This window comes from Archocentrus centrarchus, chromosome 3, assembly GCF_007364275.1.
Source record: "Archocentrus centrarchus isolate MPI-CPG fArcCen1 chromosome 3, fArcCen1, whole genome shotgun sequence".
Classification (NCBI taxonomy): Eukaryota; Metazoa; Chordata; class Actinopteri; order Cichliformes; family Cichlidae; genus Archocentrus; species Archocentrus centrarchus.
The window spans coordinates 16,908,538-16,929,942 of NC_044348.1; the positions used below are offsets into that span (position 1 = coordinate 16,908,538).

The 21,405-nt window shown below is 44.6% G+C and overlaps 1 protein-coding gene across 1 annotated transcript in view; it reads right to left on the reverse strand.

Annotated features, from left to right (window-relative positions):
* Window positions 1-21,405, reverse strand: part of zfhx3b (zinc finger homeobox 3b) — a 142,454-nt gene that overhangs the window by 76,459 nt on the left and 44,590 nt on the right. The window contains exons 2-4 of the mRNA XM_030720437.1: window positions 18,313-20,829; window positions 17,618-18,197; window positions 14,783-15,279 (exon numbers count right to left, since the gene is read on the reverse strand). Coding sequence (XP_030576297.1) covers window positions 14,783-15,279; window positions 17,618-18,197; window positions 18,313-20,814 — 3,579 coding nt within the window. The 5' untranslated portion in view covers window positions 20,815-20,829. The remainder of the gene's footprint in view (window positions 1-14,782; window positions 15,280-17,617; window positions 18,198-18,312; window positions 20,830-21,405) is intronic.

Sequence of the window (21,405 nt, forward strand, 5' to 3'; positions counted from 1 at the left end):
GCTGCTGCAAAGAACCGAACGTCACACCCCGGGGAAGGGAAGAAGAAGCGTTCAGCCTAGCAAGCCTGCAACGTTGTGCATCACCTCTCTCTCCTCCCTCAAAGAGGAGGAAGGTGCTGGAAGAGGCAACCACACCTCCCAGGGTTCATGGTTCAGAGGCTCCTGGGGTTCCCAGTTCATCAGGAGCCCTCTCTCGGTTCCCACACCTAGTTCAGAGAGAGGAGATGTGGGGTCAAAGGTCGCAGTGTCACCATGCACTTCCCCGGTTTCATTATTCACTTCAAAGCAATCTATCAGTGTCACCAAGCACTGCCCAAAGTTTTCAGACACTTCATTGTGTTTCGGGGGTTCAAAAAGAAATAAAGTGTGCATTCCTGCAACCAGGCAGTTTGCCAAGGGCAGAATGTCCCCCCAGTTTAAAGAAAATGAAAAAAATGAAAGAAAGTCACTGTCATGTCACTACGTTCCCTGCGCAGGGAGCTGGCGCTCTTCGCGAGGGGGACACCTCCATGCGGGAGGCAGAGGTGACGTCACACGTGTTCATGGGCCCGCTCTCTGCGCGGCTGGAGCAATGGCGCGCATGCGCAGTCCATCCCTGGGTTATGGCCACCATTTCCCAAGGATACAGGCTTCAGTTCGCAATGAAACCACCGAAATTCAACGGAAAGTTGATTTCAGTGGCCAAGGGAGAGTCAGCAAGCGTATTGGAGGACGAAATTGCTTCCCTGTTACGCAAACAGGCGATCAGAGCGGTCCCGAGCGAGGAGGCTCAGCAGGGCTTTTACTCCCGCTATTTCCTCATTCCAAAAAAAGAGGGTTCCTCTCTCCGGCCCATTTTAGATCTACGTGTATTGAACAAACACTTGAGAAAGTACACGTTCAGAATGCTCACACACAAAGCGCTCTGTCGGGCCGTTCACCCAGACGATTGGTTTGTGACAATCGACCTCTCAGACGCATATTTTCACATCGCCATTTATCCTCCACACAGGAAATATCTCAGGTTCGCCTATCAGAACGCAGCATACGAGTTTCAGACTATCCCATTCGGGCTATCATTAGCCCCAAGGGTGTTCAGCAAATGTGTGGAGGCAGCGCTGTCTCCGTTAAGGAACAGCGGCATCAGAATATTCTCTTACATAGACGATTATCTGATATGCTCCCGATCGCGGGAGCAGGCGATCAGAGATTCCAGGGTGGTGGCAAACCACCTTACGGAGCTCGGCTTCAAAATCAACCTGGAAAAGAGCCGCTTGAAACCCGCACAGTATACGGAATATCTGGGGCTCATTTTAGATTCCAGATCTTATCGTGTCACGCTTTCAGAGCGCAGGATCGCATCCTTCACTCAGTGCCTCTCCCTCTTTCAAGTGGGGAAAGTCGTGCGTTTCCGGCTCTGTCTCCGCCTCCTCGGCCTTATGGCCTCGGTAATAAATGTGGTGCATTTGGGGCTGCTTATGATGAGGGATTTTCAGCGTTGGGTCACGTCCCTACGTCTGTGCCCTCACCGCCATCTCGGTCGCAGTGTAAAAATAACACCGTCATGTATAGCGGCTCTCCAACCTTGGAGGAACCCAGCAGCTCTTGCGGCGGGAGTACCTCTGGGCGCGGTGTCATCCAGGATGACCCTGACCACAGATGCATCTCTGTCAGGGTGGGGCGCAACCATGATGGGGAGGGCAGTAAATGGTGTTTGGTCTCGGAGGCTCTCTCGGGCTCACATCAACATACTGGAGCTGCACGCAGTGCGCTTAGCTCTAAGGCATTTTCTGCCGTATCTCCAGGGTCGACATGTTTTGGTGAAAACAGACAACTCTACAGTAGTTGCTTATATCAACCGCCAGGGTGGTACTCGTTCCCTGCAGTTGCACAGACTGGCCAGGGAAATAATTGTGTGGAGCAGCACAAAATTCCTCTCCCTTCGGGCAACTCACGTGCCGGGTATTCTGAACAGGGGGGCGGACCTCCTGTCCAGAGGGAACCCGTTGTTCGGAGATTGGCGACTTCACCCGCAGGTGGTGGAGCAGATATGGCAGAAATACGGCCGGGCTGCCGTAGATCTCTTCGCCTCGCAGGAAAACACACATTGCCCACTGTTTTTCTCCCTGTCAGACCCAGTCGCCCCACTGGGCATGGACGCTCTGGCCCACCCATGGCCAGACACACTGCTATATGCCTTTCCGCCTCTCAGCCTTATCTCTCCAACCCTAATCAGAGTGAGAGATCAGGGGCTGTCGCTAATTTTAATAGCGCCACGGTGGCCGTCGAAACACTGGTTAGCAGAAATAATTCAGCTCCTGGCGGGCGAACCGTGGCCGCTCCCCATCCGCCGGGACCTTCTGTCTCAGGCGCGAGGGGAGATATATCATCCTCACCCAGACCGGGTGGCTCTGTGGGCCTGGCCCGTGAAAGGTCGAATTTGAATGCTGCGGGTCTGCCTCTGAAGGTTATTGACACCATTCAGAATGCAAGAGCTTCCTCCACACGCTCTCTTTACAGTTGTAAATGGCGTGTTTTTGAAGAATGGTGCTATGAAAGGCAGGTTATCCCTTTTCAGTGCTCTGTGGTGGAGTTGCTGTGTTTTCTTCAGGATTTGCTGGACGGAGGGAAAGCTTTTTCCACAATAAAGGTCTATTTGGCAGCTATTTCAGCCTGCCATGTGGGATTGGGTGATAAACCTATTGGTCAGCACCCTCTTGTGTGTCGCTTCATGAAGGGGGCACGCCGTAAGCTCCCAGTCTCAAGGCCACTGGTCCCATTATGGGATTTATCACTGGTTTTGGATGCACTCTCCTACCACCCCTTCGAGCCAATCGAGGCTGTAGGGTTGAAATTTCTCTCACTTAAAACCGCTCTGCTGCTGGCTCTAACTACAGCCAAGCGAGTTAGTGAGTTACAGGCTTTGTCCATTCACCCCTCTTGTTTACAGTTGGCCCCTGGTCTTACTAAAGCATGCCTGAGGCCAAACCCAGCCTTTGTCCCTAAGGTGATAGAGTCATCATACAGGTGCCCCACAGTAGAACTGCTGGCATTTCACCCCCCGCCTTTTTCCTCTGTAGAGGAGCGCAGGCTTAACACATTGTGCCCTGTGCGGGCCTTGGGGTCATATGTGGACAGAACAGCTGGGTTCAGGAAATCTGATCAGCTGTTTGTTTCCTGGGCCCACCCCCACAAGGGCAGGCCTTTGTCCCGCCAGAGGCTGTCTCATTGGATTGTAGAGGCTATAACTCTAGCCTATAGCTGTAAGAGTACTCAGCCCCCATCGGGGCTTCGAGCTCATTCTACTAGGGGCATGGCTACATCCTGGGCTTTGTTCAGAGGGGTGTCAGTCCAGGATATCTGTGCAGCAGCGAGTTGGGCTACACCACACACATTTGTGCGGTTTTATAGACTGGATGTCGCTCAGTCATCCCTGGCTCAGGCAGTCCTGGAGTCTAGTGCCTCAGGTCTGAGCTGAGATCCTGGGCAGCACTGGAGCACAGCTTCGGGAGGGCTGGCGCAATCCGGGAGTGGGCTATATCTCCCATAGTGAAACACCGAACGAAGTTAGAAAAAGAACGTTGGGTTACATAACGTAATCCCTGGTTCTTTGATAACAGAGTGAGGTGTTTCACCATCACTTCCCTCCTTGCTTGGGCACGGAAAGAAATCTGCTTAGAATGAGTAGGGAGGAGCTGGTCAGCCGTGATAGTAGGAGGGGCGGGGCCCTGAGCACGGCTTGGCAGGTCTGTCGCAGACAGACGTGGTGTCATTGGAGCTTCCGTAGTTGGTCACGCCAAGGCGATTCCCATAGTGAAACACCTCACTCTGTTATCAAAGAACCAGGGATTACGTTATGTAACCCAACGTTAGTCTATTACTTAGTTCACAGTCACATAGGCCTTGTGATTGGTTGGCGATCCCCTTGTAACCACAGGTTGCTAGGGAAAAATGTGTATTTTCTGACTGGTTGGTGAGTGGTTACTGGAGTTTGCTGGAAATTGCTGTGAAATGTGTGGAAACATCCCGGTCATGCAGGACTACAGATAGGTCAGTGACCAATCGTAACCACAGGTCGCTAGGGAAAAATGTGTATTTCTCGACTGGCTGTCAAGTGATGGCTGGACGTTGCTGGGTAAAATTGGTGGCAAAGGTGCATATGGTGCTAAAAAAAAAAAAAAAAAACCTCCTTACTTTGGTTGCTACCAGATTACTGTGCCTGTACTCTGCATGGAAGATGCCAACTTGTCTGCAAACACTTACCAACTTCTTAGTGAGTGGTTTTCACAGTCTCACTACCACATGGCAAGTAGATGGCAAATGTCTGCAAACAAGTCTGCATCTTTCATGCAAACTGCTAGTGACAGCAACAATCTGCCAGTGGCCAATTCAATCACAAGGAGGTTTTTGGTACAGCACCCTCTTTCTTGACAAATTTCACCTAGCAACAGGCAGCAACCTCCAGCGACCACTCACCATGCACATTTTTTCCCTAGCATCTTGCAGTTGCCAGGGGTATGCAGACCAGGCTCTAGGTCTGTGTGACCGAAGCCTTATAGCATTAATTTGCTGGTATTTGTGTTTGTACAATGCACCCATACAGTTTATGGATGCAGTATGCTAACCAAGCTAGCACTTCACCCTCTTGTATAAATATGTTCACTTTTGGACCCCCCCAAAAAAAACACAACATGGCAGCAGTCAAAATAGCACCGAGGCTTCACAAACCAATGGCTGCGTGTTTTATTTACCGTCTATGGCAGGGGTCTATCAAAAATATGGCTTTCTGTTATATAGAGAACGGAATAAATTTGTTAGAAAAGAGAGTGTGTGTGTGATTATTAACGACAATGGTGTGTGTGAGTGCGTGCATGTGAGTGAGCGAGAGAGAGTAAAAGTGAAAGAGAGAGATTTAGGTCACACTGGGACTTACAACTGCAAAATTAATATGCCCTCACTCCTGAAACATCAACAAATAATAAAATACTTTGCTTTACATAACTTATTAAGATGCTCTCTCTCCCTCATGCTTTCAGCATGCAAATTAATACACTGATCATTTGAATAATCATTTGCATTCCAGATCTCACAATTTCATGTCCAAACTTTAACGGCTCCCAGAGTTCTCATTTTAACAGGAGCTGCACAGACAGTCCTTATGGTTCAAATTATTTTAACATGACTATTCCAACCTAACAAGCATAAATTAAGTAAATTCCTATCTTGTGACAGAGATAGGCCATCTGAAGGAAGGATCAGAGTTTGAATTATTCAGCAGGCCTTAATTTTAAGGGTGCTGTTGACTGTGGTGAAATTATTTAAATTAAAAAAAAAAAAAAAAAAGAGTTGTGGGGCTGGCAGTGAAGGATGATAGCATATGATCTGTGAGTTTAGGAGTTCAGTGGTTATGAGGACTTCCTCTTCTGTCTCAGAGATCTCAGAGAAAAGGAGGCTCTGTAAATCCACGTGACGCTGAGCTTTGCCAAGTAACAGAGAAGTGTGAGGGTGACCCAGAGGTTTGCCACATAAACGAAGCAGGGTGAGGTGAAGGTGAATAGGCAAGAGAGATGATATGCTGGGGTGGGGTTTAAAGGCATGGTAGTTAAACTCCCCCCCCCCCCCCCCCCTCTCTCTGTCTATTCTGGGCATCAGTGTGTCATGAAGGAATGTGAGGGCCATAAAATATCAGTGCCCTTGAGAAGCTGAAGAGCATTCTTGTCCCCAACTCTTAAAGCTGTCTTTCTCTCTTTCATTCACTATCATTTTCCCCAACTCACTACCCACCCTTCCCTCTTATTTCAGAAGTAAGTTTAAAGTAGAACACAGGTGTAGAAGATGACACCCATGGGAGAGATAACATTTGGGAAAATTCCTGGGATTAAAAAAAAAAATACAAACTTTTTTCTAGTATCTTTCATCTGAGGCACTATGTTACTGCCTGAGTTTCAAAACTATGCCTTTGTCTCCTTTTGTGTCTGCACCCCCACACACCCATAGCTACCCCTTACATCACTACTTTGTAATTTCCATATAATAATTTAAACAGGGGATTCTATTCTCTGCTGCCTCTTTCGTTTTCATCCCATCATTTTATCCATCTTTTGTATTCAAGAATAAAAGCCATAATGAGAAAACAAGGTGCAAAATGATCTTTTCCAGAACCACTAATAAAAACCGCATGACACCCTGGGCTGCACCGCTTAATTACAAAAGGATGAAATCTTTTCTTCTACATCTGGAGAAAACATTGTCTGCATAACACTGAGGGATTTACAGCTCCCAGTTCTAACCTTGGACTCCAGCACACAGCAATTAGGCAAAACATGGATGGACAACCAGTGCCATGAACTTCAGGAGGAGATGGCTATTCTCGCTTGGCCCAAGGGGAAAATCCCTTGAGGTCCCACAGCTTCAAATAAAAACTGTAGTCCCAGGAAACTGGTAGATGGATTATTTTTTTTACTGAAGCCTCGGTAGTAGTCACAGAGAGGTGAAGCGGACCTTCTACTGCAGTCAGTACTCCACGTCATATTTTGTGCTACACAATCCATACAAAGGGTATCAGCATCATCCCTGTGACCCATCAGAAATCCAAGTAATAAATTGCTGAAGTTCTGTAATCCAACAGTAATCAATGCATCACAAAATGGAAAGACCTTAGGGGGCGATTTGTTAAGACAAATAAAAACAAAAGCAGTACATACTCTGTGCACTTAGGAGCAACTGCTCTACAGTGAGAAAAGCTTGTGTCTCACAAGGCGCTGTCAAATAACTGTATGTTATGAAATGTATATAAATCAATATCAAGTATATATAAAAAATACTTACTTAATGATAACAACGTATTTGGTACTCAAACATCCTTTTTGCCTCAAAACCGGAAGGTTACAAAGTAAGGGAAATGTTACAACACAGTCCCATGACTGTGTCCTGCTGGCCAAACCCAAACACAATGAGCAGACAGACACCAAACAGGTCCCTGTGTGCTCATCCTGGCACCTAATTCCCCCTCCCTTCTTCTCATCTCTCTTTACCCTACTTTAATGTACAGCTGCACTAAATACAGACCTCAAAACAGAGTAGTTTTGTGGCCCTGACCACACGAAGGCCATTAATCTGGTGGCTAAGCTACTGATGTATTGATGGCAGAGAGTCAGTAAGCTTGCCTGCTTCGGTCTCTCCATCCCTTCAGCTTAGGAGTTACGGTGCAGAGATTCACAGGAGCCCTGGTGTGGTGCAGAAGAGCAGCATTTACCCGTCGACTGACACTGTTAGTCTTTCAGGTGCGGTGGCTATAGGCCACCTGATGCATTGACCAACTCGGCTTAAAGACCTTGAAGCCTGAACCTCGTTTGAGTCGAGCTATGAGCCACATAATATGTTTGCATACACTCACAATACATCATTTACAAGGATATAAGCAGGAAATTCTGGTTTTTTGAACCACGCACAGCAACATTCAAGAAAAATAGATTCTATTAAACTGCTGTGTAGACTCGTATCTTTCAAAAAAAAAAAAAGAAAAGAGTGAGGATCAGTACTACTATTAATGTTTTGCAGAAATCAGATGAAATGTGCAAATACATTCAGATTACTGCAGAAGACTGCTTAGGAGATTAATATAAAAAGTCCTTATTTTAAACTGGTGATCCATAATAATATACTTATTTTGATATGGTGGTCAGTCTACATGGAAACTCATTTTACTGCAGTTTGACTACCAAATGTATACGTTCAAAGACACTGTAAAGGCTGTTGATTACATGGACTGATATGAGGTCATTTTGAAAACAAAATGCATACCATTGTTCAGGCAGCCTTGCAGTAAGGTTTTGTGGAATTAGGAAAAAGACAGAACCATGACTGACATGCTTGGAGTACTATCTTTACAAGATTGAAGCAGGCAGTGAGTTGGTGCAGGAAAGAGGTTGTCTAAGATGTAAAAGCCCTCTCGATAATGTCTCCATCTCCCACAAACACTTTAAAGGAAGAACTTCATTTTACTGTGTGTCATAATTAAAAAACTCTAAAAACAAATTTAAGCCGGGAAAGCTTCATGGGCTTGGAGGCCAGACCTTTTGATTTAGTAAGAGAATCAATGTGCTGGTAATAATGTTAACAGTTCTGTAGTGAGGATCAAGACATTTCTAACAGGCTAAGAGTTAGTTGTGAGAGGATGTGGAAGGATTTAGCTGAGTTGAATTAAAAATATGAACATAAATAACCTTATGCAAATCCCCATTTCCACTAACTGTCTATGATTTTTCTTTCTTTTCTTTTTTGTGTGTGTAAAGAATTTTTCATGGTAGAATTGTAAAAAAGAAGAATAAACTGCAAAGTAAAAGTAACAACAGTGTTTAAAAAAACTACAAATTTGGTGGCAGATACATACTGTTTCTGGCACGTTAGGCAGTGGTGTATGGTGTAGATCTATAGTGAGGCAAAGTGGAGCTTAAAACCCTTGCCTTGTATCTGTTTACTTCAACAAACTCCAATCTACACTTCATTCACTTCTGCTGATCAGACAGATCAGATATTTACCTTAATTTACTACATTTACTTATTTATTGTTGTCTTGCATATGCAGTTTTTTTTTTTTAATCTCTTTAATTACTGTCGCAGAGAGGATGCTAAACTGCATTTCACTGTTTTAACATTGTTCTTAGCATTGTTTTTTTTAACAGTGACAATAAAAACGCTATTCTATTCTATTCTATTCTAGATATCAGGATGACCTTGGATATTAGCAAAAATGTGCTGTGATGCTCAAAAACAACAGGCAACAACAACAAAAAATAGCATAATTACAAAGGATCTCTAACTTTCAGCACACAATCAAACCCATAAAGAGCTATAGGAGACAGGAAATTGTCAAGGAGCACAGAAAATGTGTCTCTATGTCAAAAAACAAACCCAGGACAGAGCACCTAGTTAATAATGCACTGGATTCTTAACTCTGGCAACTGTGGAAAAAAGCTGAGAGCTGAGAAAAGTCTAGCCTCCCCTGTCAAAGCAGCTTTCTCCTTTCCCCCTTTTTGCTTTCATTCACTGTCACTGTGTAAGCCCCAGCAACACCCACAGTAGGGTCTGTGCACATACAATCAACACCACCAGCAGCAACAGCTGTGCCACGGGTCAAAGCCTGACCCTTTCTCTGGCCTTCTCAAGGGGTGGGAGCTAGAAGAGTTGTGAAATTTTTGCACACAGCCAAACACTAACCCCTAGTAGCCCCCCTTACATGCCTAACAGCCGCTCTCTTAAATCCACCCTGGTTCTCTGCGCTGTACTGCTCCTTCCTTGTTTCACCCACCACTGAGTAAGTGAGATTTGTTTGAAGTAAGATGCAAGAGTTTAAGACCCTGCAGGTGACTCCTGAAACAAAGAGTGTAACTAGGGTTCTGGATCATAACATTGTTAACTGGGGAGTAAACAGAGGCAGGGGCCGACACAGAACTTCTCTATGAACTACTGAAAAGATACCTTTCATGTGCCCTATGGCATTTTAGATGACACGGTTGCTCTGTGTGTGCGTCTGCCTGTTCATCTGTCTGTTTTTGTGTGTGCATTCACACACTTGTGCATGTGAAAGGAGAGAATGGGCTGTCTCCCAGGATGTGCAGTGAGCGCTTTATTAGAGTGGTAGTACCAGTAAATCAGAGCTCAGCTCTTCCTGGAACTGCTGCAACCTTTCCCACTGAGCACTATTACTGAACAATCATAGGCTAGCCATGATAATTAGCAGTGTATCTATGCTTCCAATCCTCCAGCACCCCTCACCCACTCTCCTGTCTGTCTCTCTATCCACCTCCTACCAGTCCCCCTCCTAGAAATGTCTCATTTGCGAGTGAGTAAGGCGAGGCACCCACTTTCCCAACTTTGTGGACATCTCACGTTACCTGCTATAATTTGTCTTAATTCGGGCAGTCATATGCACACACTTTAACCCCCCCCCCCCCAAAAAAAAAAATAAATATTAGTAAGAAAAGTTTAATAGACTGGGAGAGGTATATAATCATGTCAAGCCTGATCAGCAACCAGGGAACTTAACAACAATCTAAAAAAAACTTACCCAAGAAACCAGGACTTGCCTTGCTGTCCATTAGTGAGCACTTGGCTCAAGACCAAGTCAGCTGGACTCTTACACACATCCAAAATCCATATCAGCATTATTTGATTGCAAAACTGCAATATTTTTCCAGATTTAGACTAAAAATCATAACCTATTTGCGGTTGTTCTCTAACTACATTCCAATGCATAGTCCAAGAAGACTCGAGTCAATCCTGGTAGTTTTGATCATTAAGGGGGAGCGGTCATCATGGCTTGGATTCCCGCATCTGAGAAGCCAGTGCTTCTGCTGAGTAGGATCATCAGTGAAACACCTTAATGCCTTTTCATCTAACCACTAATCCCTTCATTTACATTACAGCCTCTTTTCCTCTATTATGTTTCATCGTGATTATTTGCTCTCTGCAGAGTGTGGACATTTTCTTTCCTCAGTGTTCACTGGTTCTTCTGGATTGCACTGAGGGGTAAAATAAGAGCAGTAACTCTATACAAGATACAGATGTTTTCTGTCCGTTAATGGGCAGAGCATACAATCAAAAGCCATGCTCTTAAAGGTAAGGCGTGGGACACTGCATGTGACTGGGTGTGCATGGCAGAACGAAGGAGCTGAATTTTTCAACACTCTTGTTTGTTCAATAGGGAAGGAACAGAACAGGGGAAGGGATTTCAGGATTTACTTGGTTAAAGATTCCCCATCTGATAGTGACGGCACTTTCCCCCCTGTCTTTCCATGGCCAAGCGGCATCTGGAGTGGATTTTGTGCTAGCAGACACCGAGGAACATGATTACATTCGGCTAACTGCGCTCTAAACTGATTATGCATGTGCCAAGCTAATGGACTACATTTGCAAGAGGAAAAATAACATCCAATCAATCTCAATTACCGCCGATTGCACCGGCCCCCGAGACAAGGAAGGTAGCCAGCTAACCCCCCCATGCTCCTCCCCTTTCCCCCAACCCTTGACTGGAAGCTGAGGCCTGTGGCTTGGCCTGGTTAGTCCCCACCCTTTCTGTCTGGCCAAAGCAGTCAGGGCCTGGAGCTGGATGAGTCTCTCACCTCTACACTAAAACATAGTGAAGCCCCGAGGCCTGAGCAGAGCGCTTTATTCTAAAAACATATCACATTAGCCAGTGGAGGGTTGTCTTCCCTGCTTAGGGGCATGGCCATCCTGTGTGTAGATGGGTGACCATCACGCTGTCATCAGAGCCACTAAAATCCCCATGATCCATGGGAAAAAAAGAACACAGGGGACTGTTGGCAGAACTCAGACTTCAGAATTGGTATCTCTCAATTGAGAGTGCAGTACACAGGGAAAGAGAGCATCACCCCCCACTGTGTGGTGGTCTAGTGGTCAGGATGACTTGCTGGATCATTCTGTGGGCTTTTGGAACATTCCAATACATGGGGCGGTGGGGGTGATATTTTTAGAAAGCCCTAATATGGGCCGCATACCACAGACTCTCAAATTATCCCATCCAGCTTAGCCCTCAGTTTAAACCTTCCTTTTTAATTCCAGTAATTACAGACTCCAATTTATATGGAGCTGTGCACACAAAGGGCCTGTTTAATGCAAACCAGTTTGATTTGGGTGAAGTGTCCCAAGCATCTCCCACATCTTACAGCCTGTTTATGCTGACTTGATGATTTATTTTCGCCCCAAAAAGGTTAAAAATGGTGCTATTTGCATCAGATTTCTTTGGGGAAGCATAAATGAATGGTGATTTTTCTTTTTTCGTCCATGCATAATATACCAAGTTGGTTTTACAGGCTTTTGGGGCACTGTGGTTTTCTGCCTGTCAGTATCTCTACCAGGACAGTAAATCCAAAATGTTAAGAAAACTGACATTGTCAAGTGCGGAGCCAGTACAGTGAAAAAACCTTAAAAGCATGTACTTGTCCGTTAATCACATCGATGAGTCATAAAATACTGTATTAATTCTTGTTTACTCGTGAATATCTATGTTGTTGAGTAGGGTCTGGGATGAGAAGAGCTTAAAAAGACCACTATGTTCCCTGGTTGAGAGAGCAGGTAATTTCTGGACAAATGCACACACTCTCAGTCAGAAGATCAATTGGTTTTAAGAAATATGGAGCCATCTTAAGAGGCTTAAGTCATAAAAAATGATCATGCCTGGATGTGTTGTACATATTTAATCCCCCACAGCCTGAACAGCCGTGTGACATATGTCTCTTCTGTCCTAAAAACTTGCACAGAAAAAGAGAGAAGGGAGATTTTTTTTTTCCTTTTGCCTGTTGGGCTCACACTAAAGTGGAAGCACAAAGATAATGTAGAATAAGCTGAACTCTATGCAGTAAGGCAAAACTTGTTTCTTTCCCCAAAAGGTTGGCAGAAGAGAGAAAGTAAGTCAGATCCTGTCTATTCTGGTCTAATGGGAGACTATTATTGGAATTTTGCCCGGTAAGTCCAGCAGCTAAGGTCAAGAGAGGAGTATCAAACATTGGGAAACACACACGCTGACTTAACAAATTCACAGATTATGTGCTTGCATTTGTACATACAGTATCTTAAAATGGGATCTATTCTTTTTTTGGTAAGTATATGTACAATGTGTCTCTAATATGGTCATCTCTTCAAGTCAGTTCTGGCTAAGAGCACGGCAGTGCTACCTACCTGCTGTTTAAACCTTCTGTTTGTAAGGAGCAGCCAATCAGAAGGAAGTCAGCTTAAAGTAAGCAGGGTCTTATAGGGAGAGGGGGCTGCACTAAAAAGTTATCATCTGCCAAAAAGCTATTTTCGGTGTTTGTCCAAAAAAAATGATTGCCTGTATTTAAACGGCTGTAAATGACTTGTTGACCTATAATCTGTGAAACATGTGTCAAACATATCTCTCATGAAAGATATCAGGTCATTTTGAGAGAGAACCAGCATTTCTATCACAAGGTAGAGGCTGCAATCAGTTTTTGGCAAAGTGACTTTTATATATTTTTTGTTTGTTTGTTTTTTTAAATCAAGGTAAAAACTGTCATTGACATTAAAAATGTCTTTTAAAACAGAAATCTGGCTCAGAAGGCTGCAGAGATTGCAACAAATATAATATCACAGTTCTATAAAGATATTTTAAGTGGCCAGAAAGCAATGGATTGATTATAATGTAGGTACAATAACACAGACTCCTAAAGATTCTTGAAAAACAAGTTATTTCTTCATTTTATATATAAGCCCTTCATAAATCATGTTAACAGTACTCTATTTACCAATATAAGCAAATACATTACACATAAAAGGACATAGAAACATCAGAATCACTTTTTGGCACAACACCGGCAGCTGTTGAATGTAACTAATAAAGTAACTTGTAATCTAACTTAGTTACTTCTAAAAGTTACTTTTTCAAGGTAACTATGCCATCACTGAGTGCAAAAATATAGATATGAGGCAGGAAATGAATATAATGTGTTGTCTTTAAATACCTAATCTAAAACTATCCCCAAGAGCTCTCTTGTCATGGTGCAAACCATAGACTGACAAGCTGAACATCTCCTGACCTCTTTAATAGTTGCAGCAGAAACCCCGCTTTACACTTTCCCTTTAAGAAAAAAATGAAAATTGATTTCTTGATTTTGCTGTTATACAAAGAACCCGTGAACAGGAAATATGTCTGTCATGCCAGCAGCTCTGTCACAACATTCATAATGCTGGGTGGTCAGGATTTTTGAAGAGGTTTAAAATGACCACTTCACCTTAGTTTTTATTGCAGTTAAAACACCCTGCTTGAAGTAGCACATTTTACACATTCCTTTTAATGCCTCCATTACATTAGATATAAATACACAACCGTCGAGCTACTGAGTTGTTTAACTAGTCAAATAAGGATACTTATGTTGACTTACAAATAAGGGTCGCATCTTCTAAGAGGCAGAATTCAGTGCTACATGTTGCTATATGTTGTGTGTGTGGTGCTTGCTTACAGCAAATATGTGTCGTCAGCGTTGGTATGTGTTTTGTTATCTGTGTGCATGTGTACAACTATGCCAGTTTGGGTTAAGCACAGAGTGGCCAAAGCCGCAGACACACAGGATAGGTACCTAAGTGGAATCAGGCCTGTTAGATTTATGGCCATTTGTTCGGAGAGTGTTCATCCACTGGCTATTATGGAATGATTAGAGAAGAAGGTGAAGCTCCAAGTCCAGCAAAAATCAATACGGCTGTCGAGAACAATTCAGCCTTTCCCGCTCCGAGGAGTATTAGCACCAAACCTCTGTCTCCTAACACTTCTTCATTCGTCTCCAAGTGATTCAGGCCTAAGCTTCCAAACCAGCTATGCCTGCCATGTTCTTCTCATAGCAGCAGTGGAGCCCTGCTTCTATATGATAACTGGGAAGGCAACAAAGCTTTCATTCATGCCGCCACAGTGCATCTAGTAATGCACTGTGTGTTGCAGAGAAGTATTGAGTTAACCAGGAAATAAAGATTTGTTTTTCAATTTTCCCAAAACAAAGTTCAGAAGTTCAAAGAACATAATAGTGTCAAATATGACACTCTCTCAGTTGTATTATAACACCTCAAAAAGAGTGGTAATGACATAATTGTCAGTGTCAGTTGCATTCTATGAAATCTTCACTAATGTGCATGCTCTTTCTCCATCTGTGTGTATATCTGCATTAATGATGTGACCTGGTGTCTGGACAAGGCTGAATAGTGGGTTTGATTTAAAAAAAAAAAAGAAAAAAAGCAGCAACAACAGGAATAAAAAAGAAACGTGTGGCTCACTGACCTTGTACAGTTTAAGGCTAGCCTCATGGCGGGAATTGACAGTGTGCATCCTCAGCTTCTCCAGGCTGTTAGTGTAGTAGTCGCAGGCGTTGCACTTAAGGTGCACCGGATTGCCTATGGCCACACATTTCAGGCGCCATTCGTTGCCTTTGCCCCCTTCTTTGATGTGGGCCACAAGCTGGTACTTTTGTACGTGCTTGTCTGTTTTGCAGTGCAACTGGAAGTTGGCCTTGAGCTGAGTAGTGTAGTGGCACAACTTGCACTGATGCGAGTCCCCGACGACAGCACGCCACTCCTCCTCCGGTAGACTGCGTTCAGCTCCCATATGCATGCCAAGCACATCCAGGTTGTCAGTGGTGAAGCGGTTGCACACAGCGCACTGAAAGAGCTTGAGAGAGGGATCTGTAGTTTGCGACAAACTTTCTCCCAGGGTCATCAGTTCTTCAGACACCAGCTGCCCACCACCCAGCCGCACATCCATAGGGATTTCCCCACCTACTAGAACAAAGGAAACACACGAAGACAAACCAAAACAAAGAGTAGAGAAAGGTATCATTAGCTCAGACCTATTCAAAGCTTATACTCTAGAAGATTTCATCTCAAGTAAATACATGCTTGCAAAAAAAAGCATAAACAAAAAAAGTGTCTTTTGGTATGATATTGTGTGGAGGATAATGCTCATTTTTGTTTGTCTCTAGCTAACAAATAGCTTTGAGCTAGAAAACAAGAGCGCCTGGACATTTCTACAAAAGCCTCACCATGCCAGAAAATGAACATACACATTTCACTGTTTGAGCTGGTGCTCTTTCATGTCCTCAACTCTAAAAGCCACGAGGTCAACAGAAAAAGCAAGATGTTTTATAATTACAGCAAGGAGTTCCCAAGCACAAAATACTGTAAACCAACCCCACCGCCCTTGTTCACATAATGATACTTTAAAAAAAAAAAATTCCACTTCTTGGATTATTTTCCTCCTTTCTCTCCAGATTACCCCTAACACCTGACAGATTAAGTCTGCTTGGTACCGAGTCGAACGATGGTGAGAGCGGAAAAAAAAAAAAAACACAGCAAGCACATATCTTATGACACCAACCACATAATTGATGTCTGTACAGTCTGGGAAAGCTGGCTTTAAAAACGAAGGCTAAAAAAACGAGGTAAGAGCCGGTGTTTTTGCCTTTGCTTGCTGATCTTTAATCTTTCACTGCCCAGACTGAGCATGCAGGCTTGACCCTGCCTGGCTTTACACTAAATTAATTCCAGCAGCTCCTTTTTATTTATTGCTGCAGTATGCAGCCTGTTCTCGGACTTTTCTCCATTACCTGAGTTTTTATAGCCAGGAGAGGGAGACCTTTGAGAAACCCTGTGAAATCACTCACAGACCCAGCTCCCCAGTCATGGTTCTTTACATTCAATCATACAAAAACACAGATGCACACAAATTTCTCTATAGCCATCTGTTTTTGTTTTTTTTCATGCACCTTACACTTCCCCTTTCTACCTGGCTCTACCAACTTAATTTTGATTGTATATAATCCGACAAATCCTGTGATTTCTTTGCATTTGTTTAATACAGGCTGTTTTATATTAAAACTATTACATTGTGAATTTCTATATATTAAGGAAGCTGATATCACGTGAGGTCAGCATGTTGCTATAAAATGTATCTCTTTAGAAATATGCCCTATAGTTAAAAAAATCCACAATGAGAGCAGAAATAAAGTGTACTTTTGTGGTTGTTTGGTTGGGGATCTCCTAGTGATGGCAGATTCTCTTACTGAACCTTATGTATTATATGGTACTGCTAATATCAGAGTGTTTGTGTATGATGGCGTTAAGAGTTCCTTAAAGTGTGACCATGGATAACACCACTGCAGTTTATGGGCTCAGACTGTGTAATTATTGCCTCTCTTGTAATATGCTTATTACAACTCACCTCACAGGAAAATGAACCAGATGGCAGAAGAGGGAGAAAAAAAATTAGTCACAGCAATAAATTCTTGTTTGTGTCTTCAAACTGTTGACAGTTGAAACAAGTCTGCACAAACTGTGTGGTTGTAACTGGTCCTACAAACAGTTTGCTGTGCTGCTGAATTACCCTTGCTGAGGCCTCTAACCTCCCTTCTTTGACCAAGATTAAATTTATAGCTGAAATTACTAACTTGGAAGAAACAGAGAACTCCAGTGGTGAGGTTCAGCAGCAGTTTGAAGAAAAAAAAAAAAAAGCTAAGGCTGGTTGGCTCTGGAAGGGGGGGGGGGGGGGGGGGGGGGGGGGGTGTTACAGACTATACAAATGTGGCCCTCTAAATCACCTTGCATGGATATCAGACAGTGAATTTCAAAATTCTGTTAAATTATATCAACACTCTGTTATTTGAGTGCCCTGTAAAAGGCTGTGAGCAGGAAAATAAATAATCTTTTGCTTTCTGCATGCTGCTTGGCACATTTATTGTAAGAAAAAATATTTGGTATGCTGGCCTTGTGTACTAGAACATTTTACTATTGCTTGTATACACATATTAAGGCAGCATGAGAGCAAGGCAGCTACCAAAATCAGTACAAATCAGTAATATGCCTAGTATAGTATAGTATAGTATAGTATAGTATAGTATAGTATAGTATAGTATAGAATAGAAGGGGAGAGATAAAATATAGAAATTGCAGCTAATCATTTTGTGTTAATTTAATAAGATTTGACATTAGTGTCACATGTTCCTGTAAATTAATAAATTAGAAATCAAGATCAAGTTCAACTGAAAAACATTCCACATTTTTTTTCTAGCCTTCTCATCGTCTTTTTGTGGGGAAATACTTTTGAGAACAAAATAAGACTTACCAAGTGCAGGGGCGAGGGCAGCCATGTTTGGATCCAGGTGAAAGCTCCCCATCAAGAACTGGGCCTCAGCTCCAGCTGGGTCTATCTTGAGGCTTGGTGGAAGGCTCATATTTTGGGTCAGGTAATACTGGTAGAGCTCAGCTTCAGAGGGTGAAGGCATAGCACCCAAGCCAAGTCGTCCATGCTGCATCTGAGTCACATTCTGCTGGAGTAGCATCATGTTGTGCATGTGCTTTTCACTGGTCATGTGAATACGAAGGTTCCGTGCAACATTGGTCTCATAGTCACACACCTCACACCGCCAAGAAGGTTTGCTCTTCGGCTTGGTTGGGGAGGGGACTCCACAAGGTCCGGACATATGGGTGGAGGATTGTGAAGGATGGTGATGGGGAGGGTGATGGCTACTGGCCTGGGTGACTGACGGGACAGCCACCACTCCTCCTGGGTTATGTCCAAACACCTGGTCCTGCGCAGAACCAATGGAGCCTCCATTCTGTAGTGTCTGCATATTGTTCAGGTGCTTGTCTGACTGCATGTGGATGCTTAAGTTGCCCTTTGTGGTGGTGGAGTAGTTACACACCTACAAAATACAAGACAGTTTCTCTTGAACGGCAATGAAATTATACAGACATTAATTTAAAATCCTTGGTTGCCACCTAACATGCAACTAAATCAACAAAAAGTCATCTACATACCTCACACCGGAAAGGCTTGTATCCACAGGTATAGCTTTCTCCACGAGCCAGACGAGGGTGACTCTGGCCACTGCTGCAGTATACACAAGAGCCTCCTGAGTCCGGGTGCTTCTCTTTCATGTGGGCCTCCAGAGTCTGCTGGTACTTGTAATGCCAGTTGCATTTGGGACACTTAAGTGTCTTGCATGAGTTGCGTGAATGCATCATGGTCATGTGACCACCCAAGGAACGTGAGGAACCCAGAACAGTGTCACATTTAGGGCATTCTACCCCACTACCTCCACTGCCACTGGGCCCATGGTTCTGTGAACACTCACCCATACCTGTTATGTCACAGGACCCCCCCGGGAGGGGGTGCAAGTGGCCATGAGATGAAGAGTGGAGGTGATGATGATGGTGGTGCACGTGGTGATGATGCAGAAGGGCTCCATTTTCCTCCTCTCCCTCTGCAGGGCAATCATTTGGTTCTGGAGCTGTGGCACTATCTCGATTGGCACTTTCATCAGCAGCAGCATTGGTGGACAGAGGCGAGGAGGAAGTGCCAGAAGTGTCATCCTCGCTCCTTCTGACGGCAGCTGTCGCCAGTGCCATGGGAACAGCAGGTCCCTGGCAGTTAAAGCTCAGAGGGAGCTCTGAGGTCCTCCCCCCACTATCTGCAGCCGAACCCTCTTCCTTAACAGAGGAGGAAATGGAAGCAAGGGCTTTGCTGTTATGTGTGGAACTGACTGCAGAGGTGCAGGGAGAAGGCTGGAGAGTGCTACTAGGCATTAATAAAGGAGATTTGGAAATGCTTTGGTTTGAGACAGCTGGTTCCCCCGCTTCACCCCCACCGCTGCTACTGTTACCACCACAGGCCATTGCAGTGCTTTCTGCCTCCACCTCATCTTCCTCTTCCCCTAATAACAGTTCCTCGTCCTCCTCAGAGCCCCCAGTCTGGCTGGATAAGTGTGCCTTGCTTTCATGTCCCTTAGTGTTCCCATCTTCTCCCTTGCAAGCCAACTCTTTCCCAGCAGGCTCCTCTGTTCTCCCTCCCTGTTTGGGCAGGGCACTGGAGTCTTTGGCAGAGCCTGGGGATGAGGTAAGAGTGGACGCTTTGGGAATGCTCAGCCCTCCAAGAGACAGGACTGAGCCTAATGGGGTTTGTTGCTGCTGCTGTTGCTGGAGGCCAGAGTCAGAGTCTTTGTTCAGGAGGGTCTCGCTGCCCCCACTGCTGCTTCCAGGCTCCAGATGGACACCACTAAATGTACCATAGAAGCTCTGTCCAGAGTTAAGAGGGAGCAGGGTAGATGGCAGAGGAGTGCTCTTATTTTTTGGTTCCAGGAAACTTATGAGGGGCTCTTTGTCCTTCCCAATGCCCTGGATAATGGCAGACGCATGCTTATCTCCCAACAGCCGCCGCTCATCTTCACACAGTGTCATGCGGTGATCATGGACAGCATGAGTGGCAAAGGAACGGGCATAGCCGAAGGACAGCTTGCAGAGAAAACACATGAGAATGGGTTTACCCTTGCCATATAGGGCTAGCCCATCAAATTTGGAGAAATCCACATTGTTGGGAACATCTTTGGATACACAGGACTTCTTGGCAGACCCATCACTGTTCAGGTAATCCTTGTTGCTTTTGTGCCGCACATCGAAGACACGGAAACTGTGCAGGACAGGGCTAAGGCCTGCCATTGTTGAGGTATTGGGGAAACCTTGATCTGAATTGCCAAACCACTTTCCAAAGGACGAGGCTATGTGGAACGTGTTGATAATCTGTGGGTAAACTGAGGACGAAGTCCCAGCAGGTTCCCCTGGTTTCCCCCCACTTGAGAGAGAGTTTGTAGGAAGCAGGCTGGGTACCATGCCTCCACTACTTTGGATCAACTGACTGAGGCTCTCCACGATGTAGGCTGAGCCATCTGGCTGGTAGACTATCTCTCCAGCCAGGTTCTCCACATCACTGCTCTCCTCTTCCTCTTCCTCCTCCCCTTCCTCACTCCCACTCTCTGGTGGTCCCTGCTGTTGTGTGGGCTGATGTCGCAGAAGAGTGGGCATACCACCTCCCCCTGAAGCTATTGGCATCCCAGGAAAGGGTTGAAGACTTGGGAAACAGCTGTCAATCTCCATTTCATCTAAGTCCTCAGATTCTTCCTCTTCTCCACAGCTCACTCCCTCTTGTTCTTCTTCGTCAAGACCCTCTCCTCTGGGATGCAGCCGACCTGTGGCAGAGCTATCACGGTGGGTCTGGGGTGATGTCTGTTTTGGCTGCTGCTGCTGAGACTGTAGTTCTCTTACCCTGTCATGAGGTGCAATAGAGTTTTGGGATTGAGAGGGGTAGGGACCAGAGAGAGACAGAGGGTCCAGGGAAGGTGCCTGGTTGGTGCAGGTGACCTGTGAGCTAGTGTGATCGTTCCAGGGCTGAGGTGGTTGCTGCTGCTGGGAGGAGCCGAGCCCATCGTCTGTCCCAGAAACCACGGGAGACTCACAGCTGTCCATGCTGATGCCTACATGAGGCATTCATCGCATCCAGGCCTGCAGAGACACAAAATGGTTGAAATAAGTGGTTACTGTTGCATTTGGGACAGGAAGCACACACACAACTTATATTACTATATGTATTAAGGAAAGATCAGACTTATAAATATGAAAGAAGCACAATGTATAAGAAGGATGAAAGAAAAAAAATCAAATGTATGGCAAACTCGGTGAGAGGCAAAAGTCTGAGATATAATTAGAAAAATGACACCATGCTCATTACGCTAGATTAGGCACTTAAACACAATACCTGAGACAAGCACTAATAAGACTTCCATGATTCATCTTCCTGCCATATCACAAAGGTACCATCTTTTATCTTCACCTTCCAAACAACACCCCTAATCTTATATTCTGCAAATCCTACATCCGTTTTTAATTAACTTGCAGTCAGAAAAAAGCAGCAACAGTCTAACTTAATGGATCAAATAGATTCCTTGTGAGATAATTAGACATTGAGAAGCCACCTATCAGCACGTCTTACATTTACATAACTAGAAGGAGAAAAAAAAGGTAAAATGTAGCTAAAAAAAGAAAGAAATTCTTAATAGTAATACTGCTACCACTTCATCC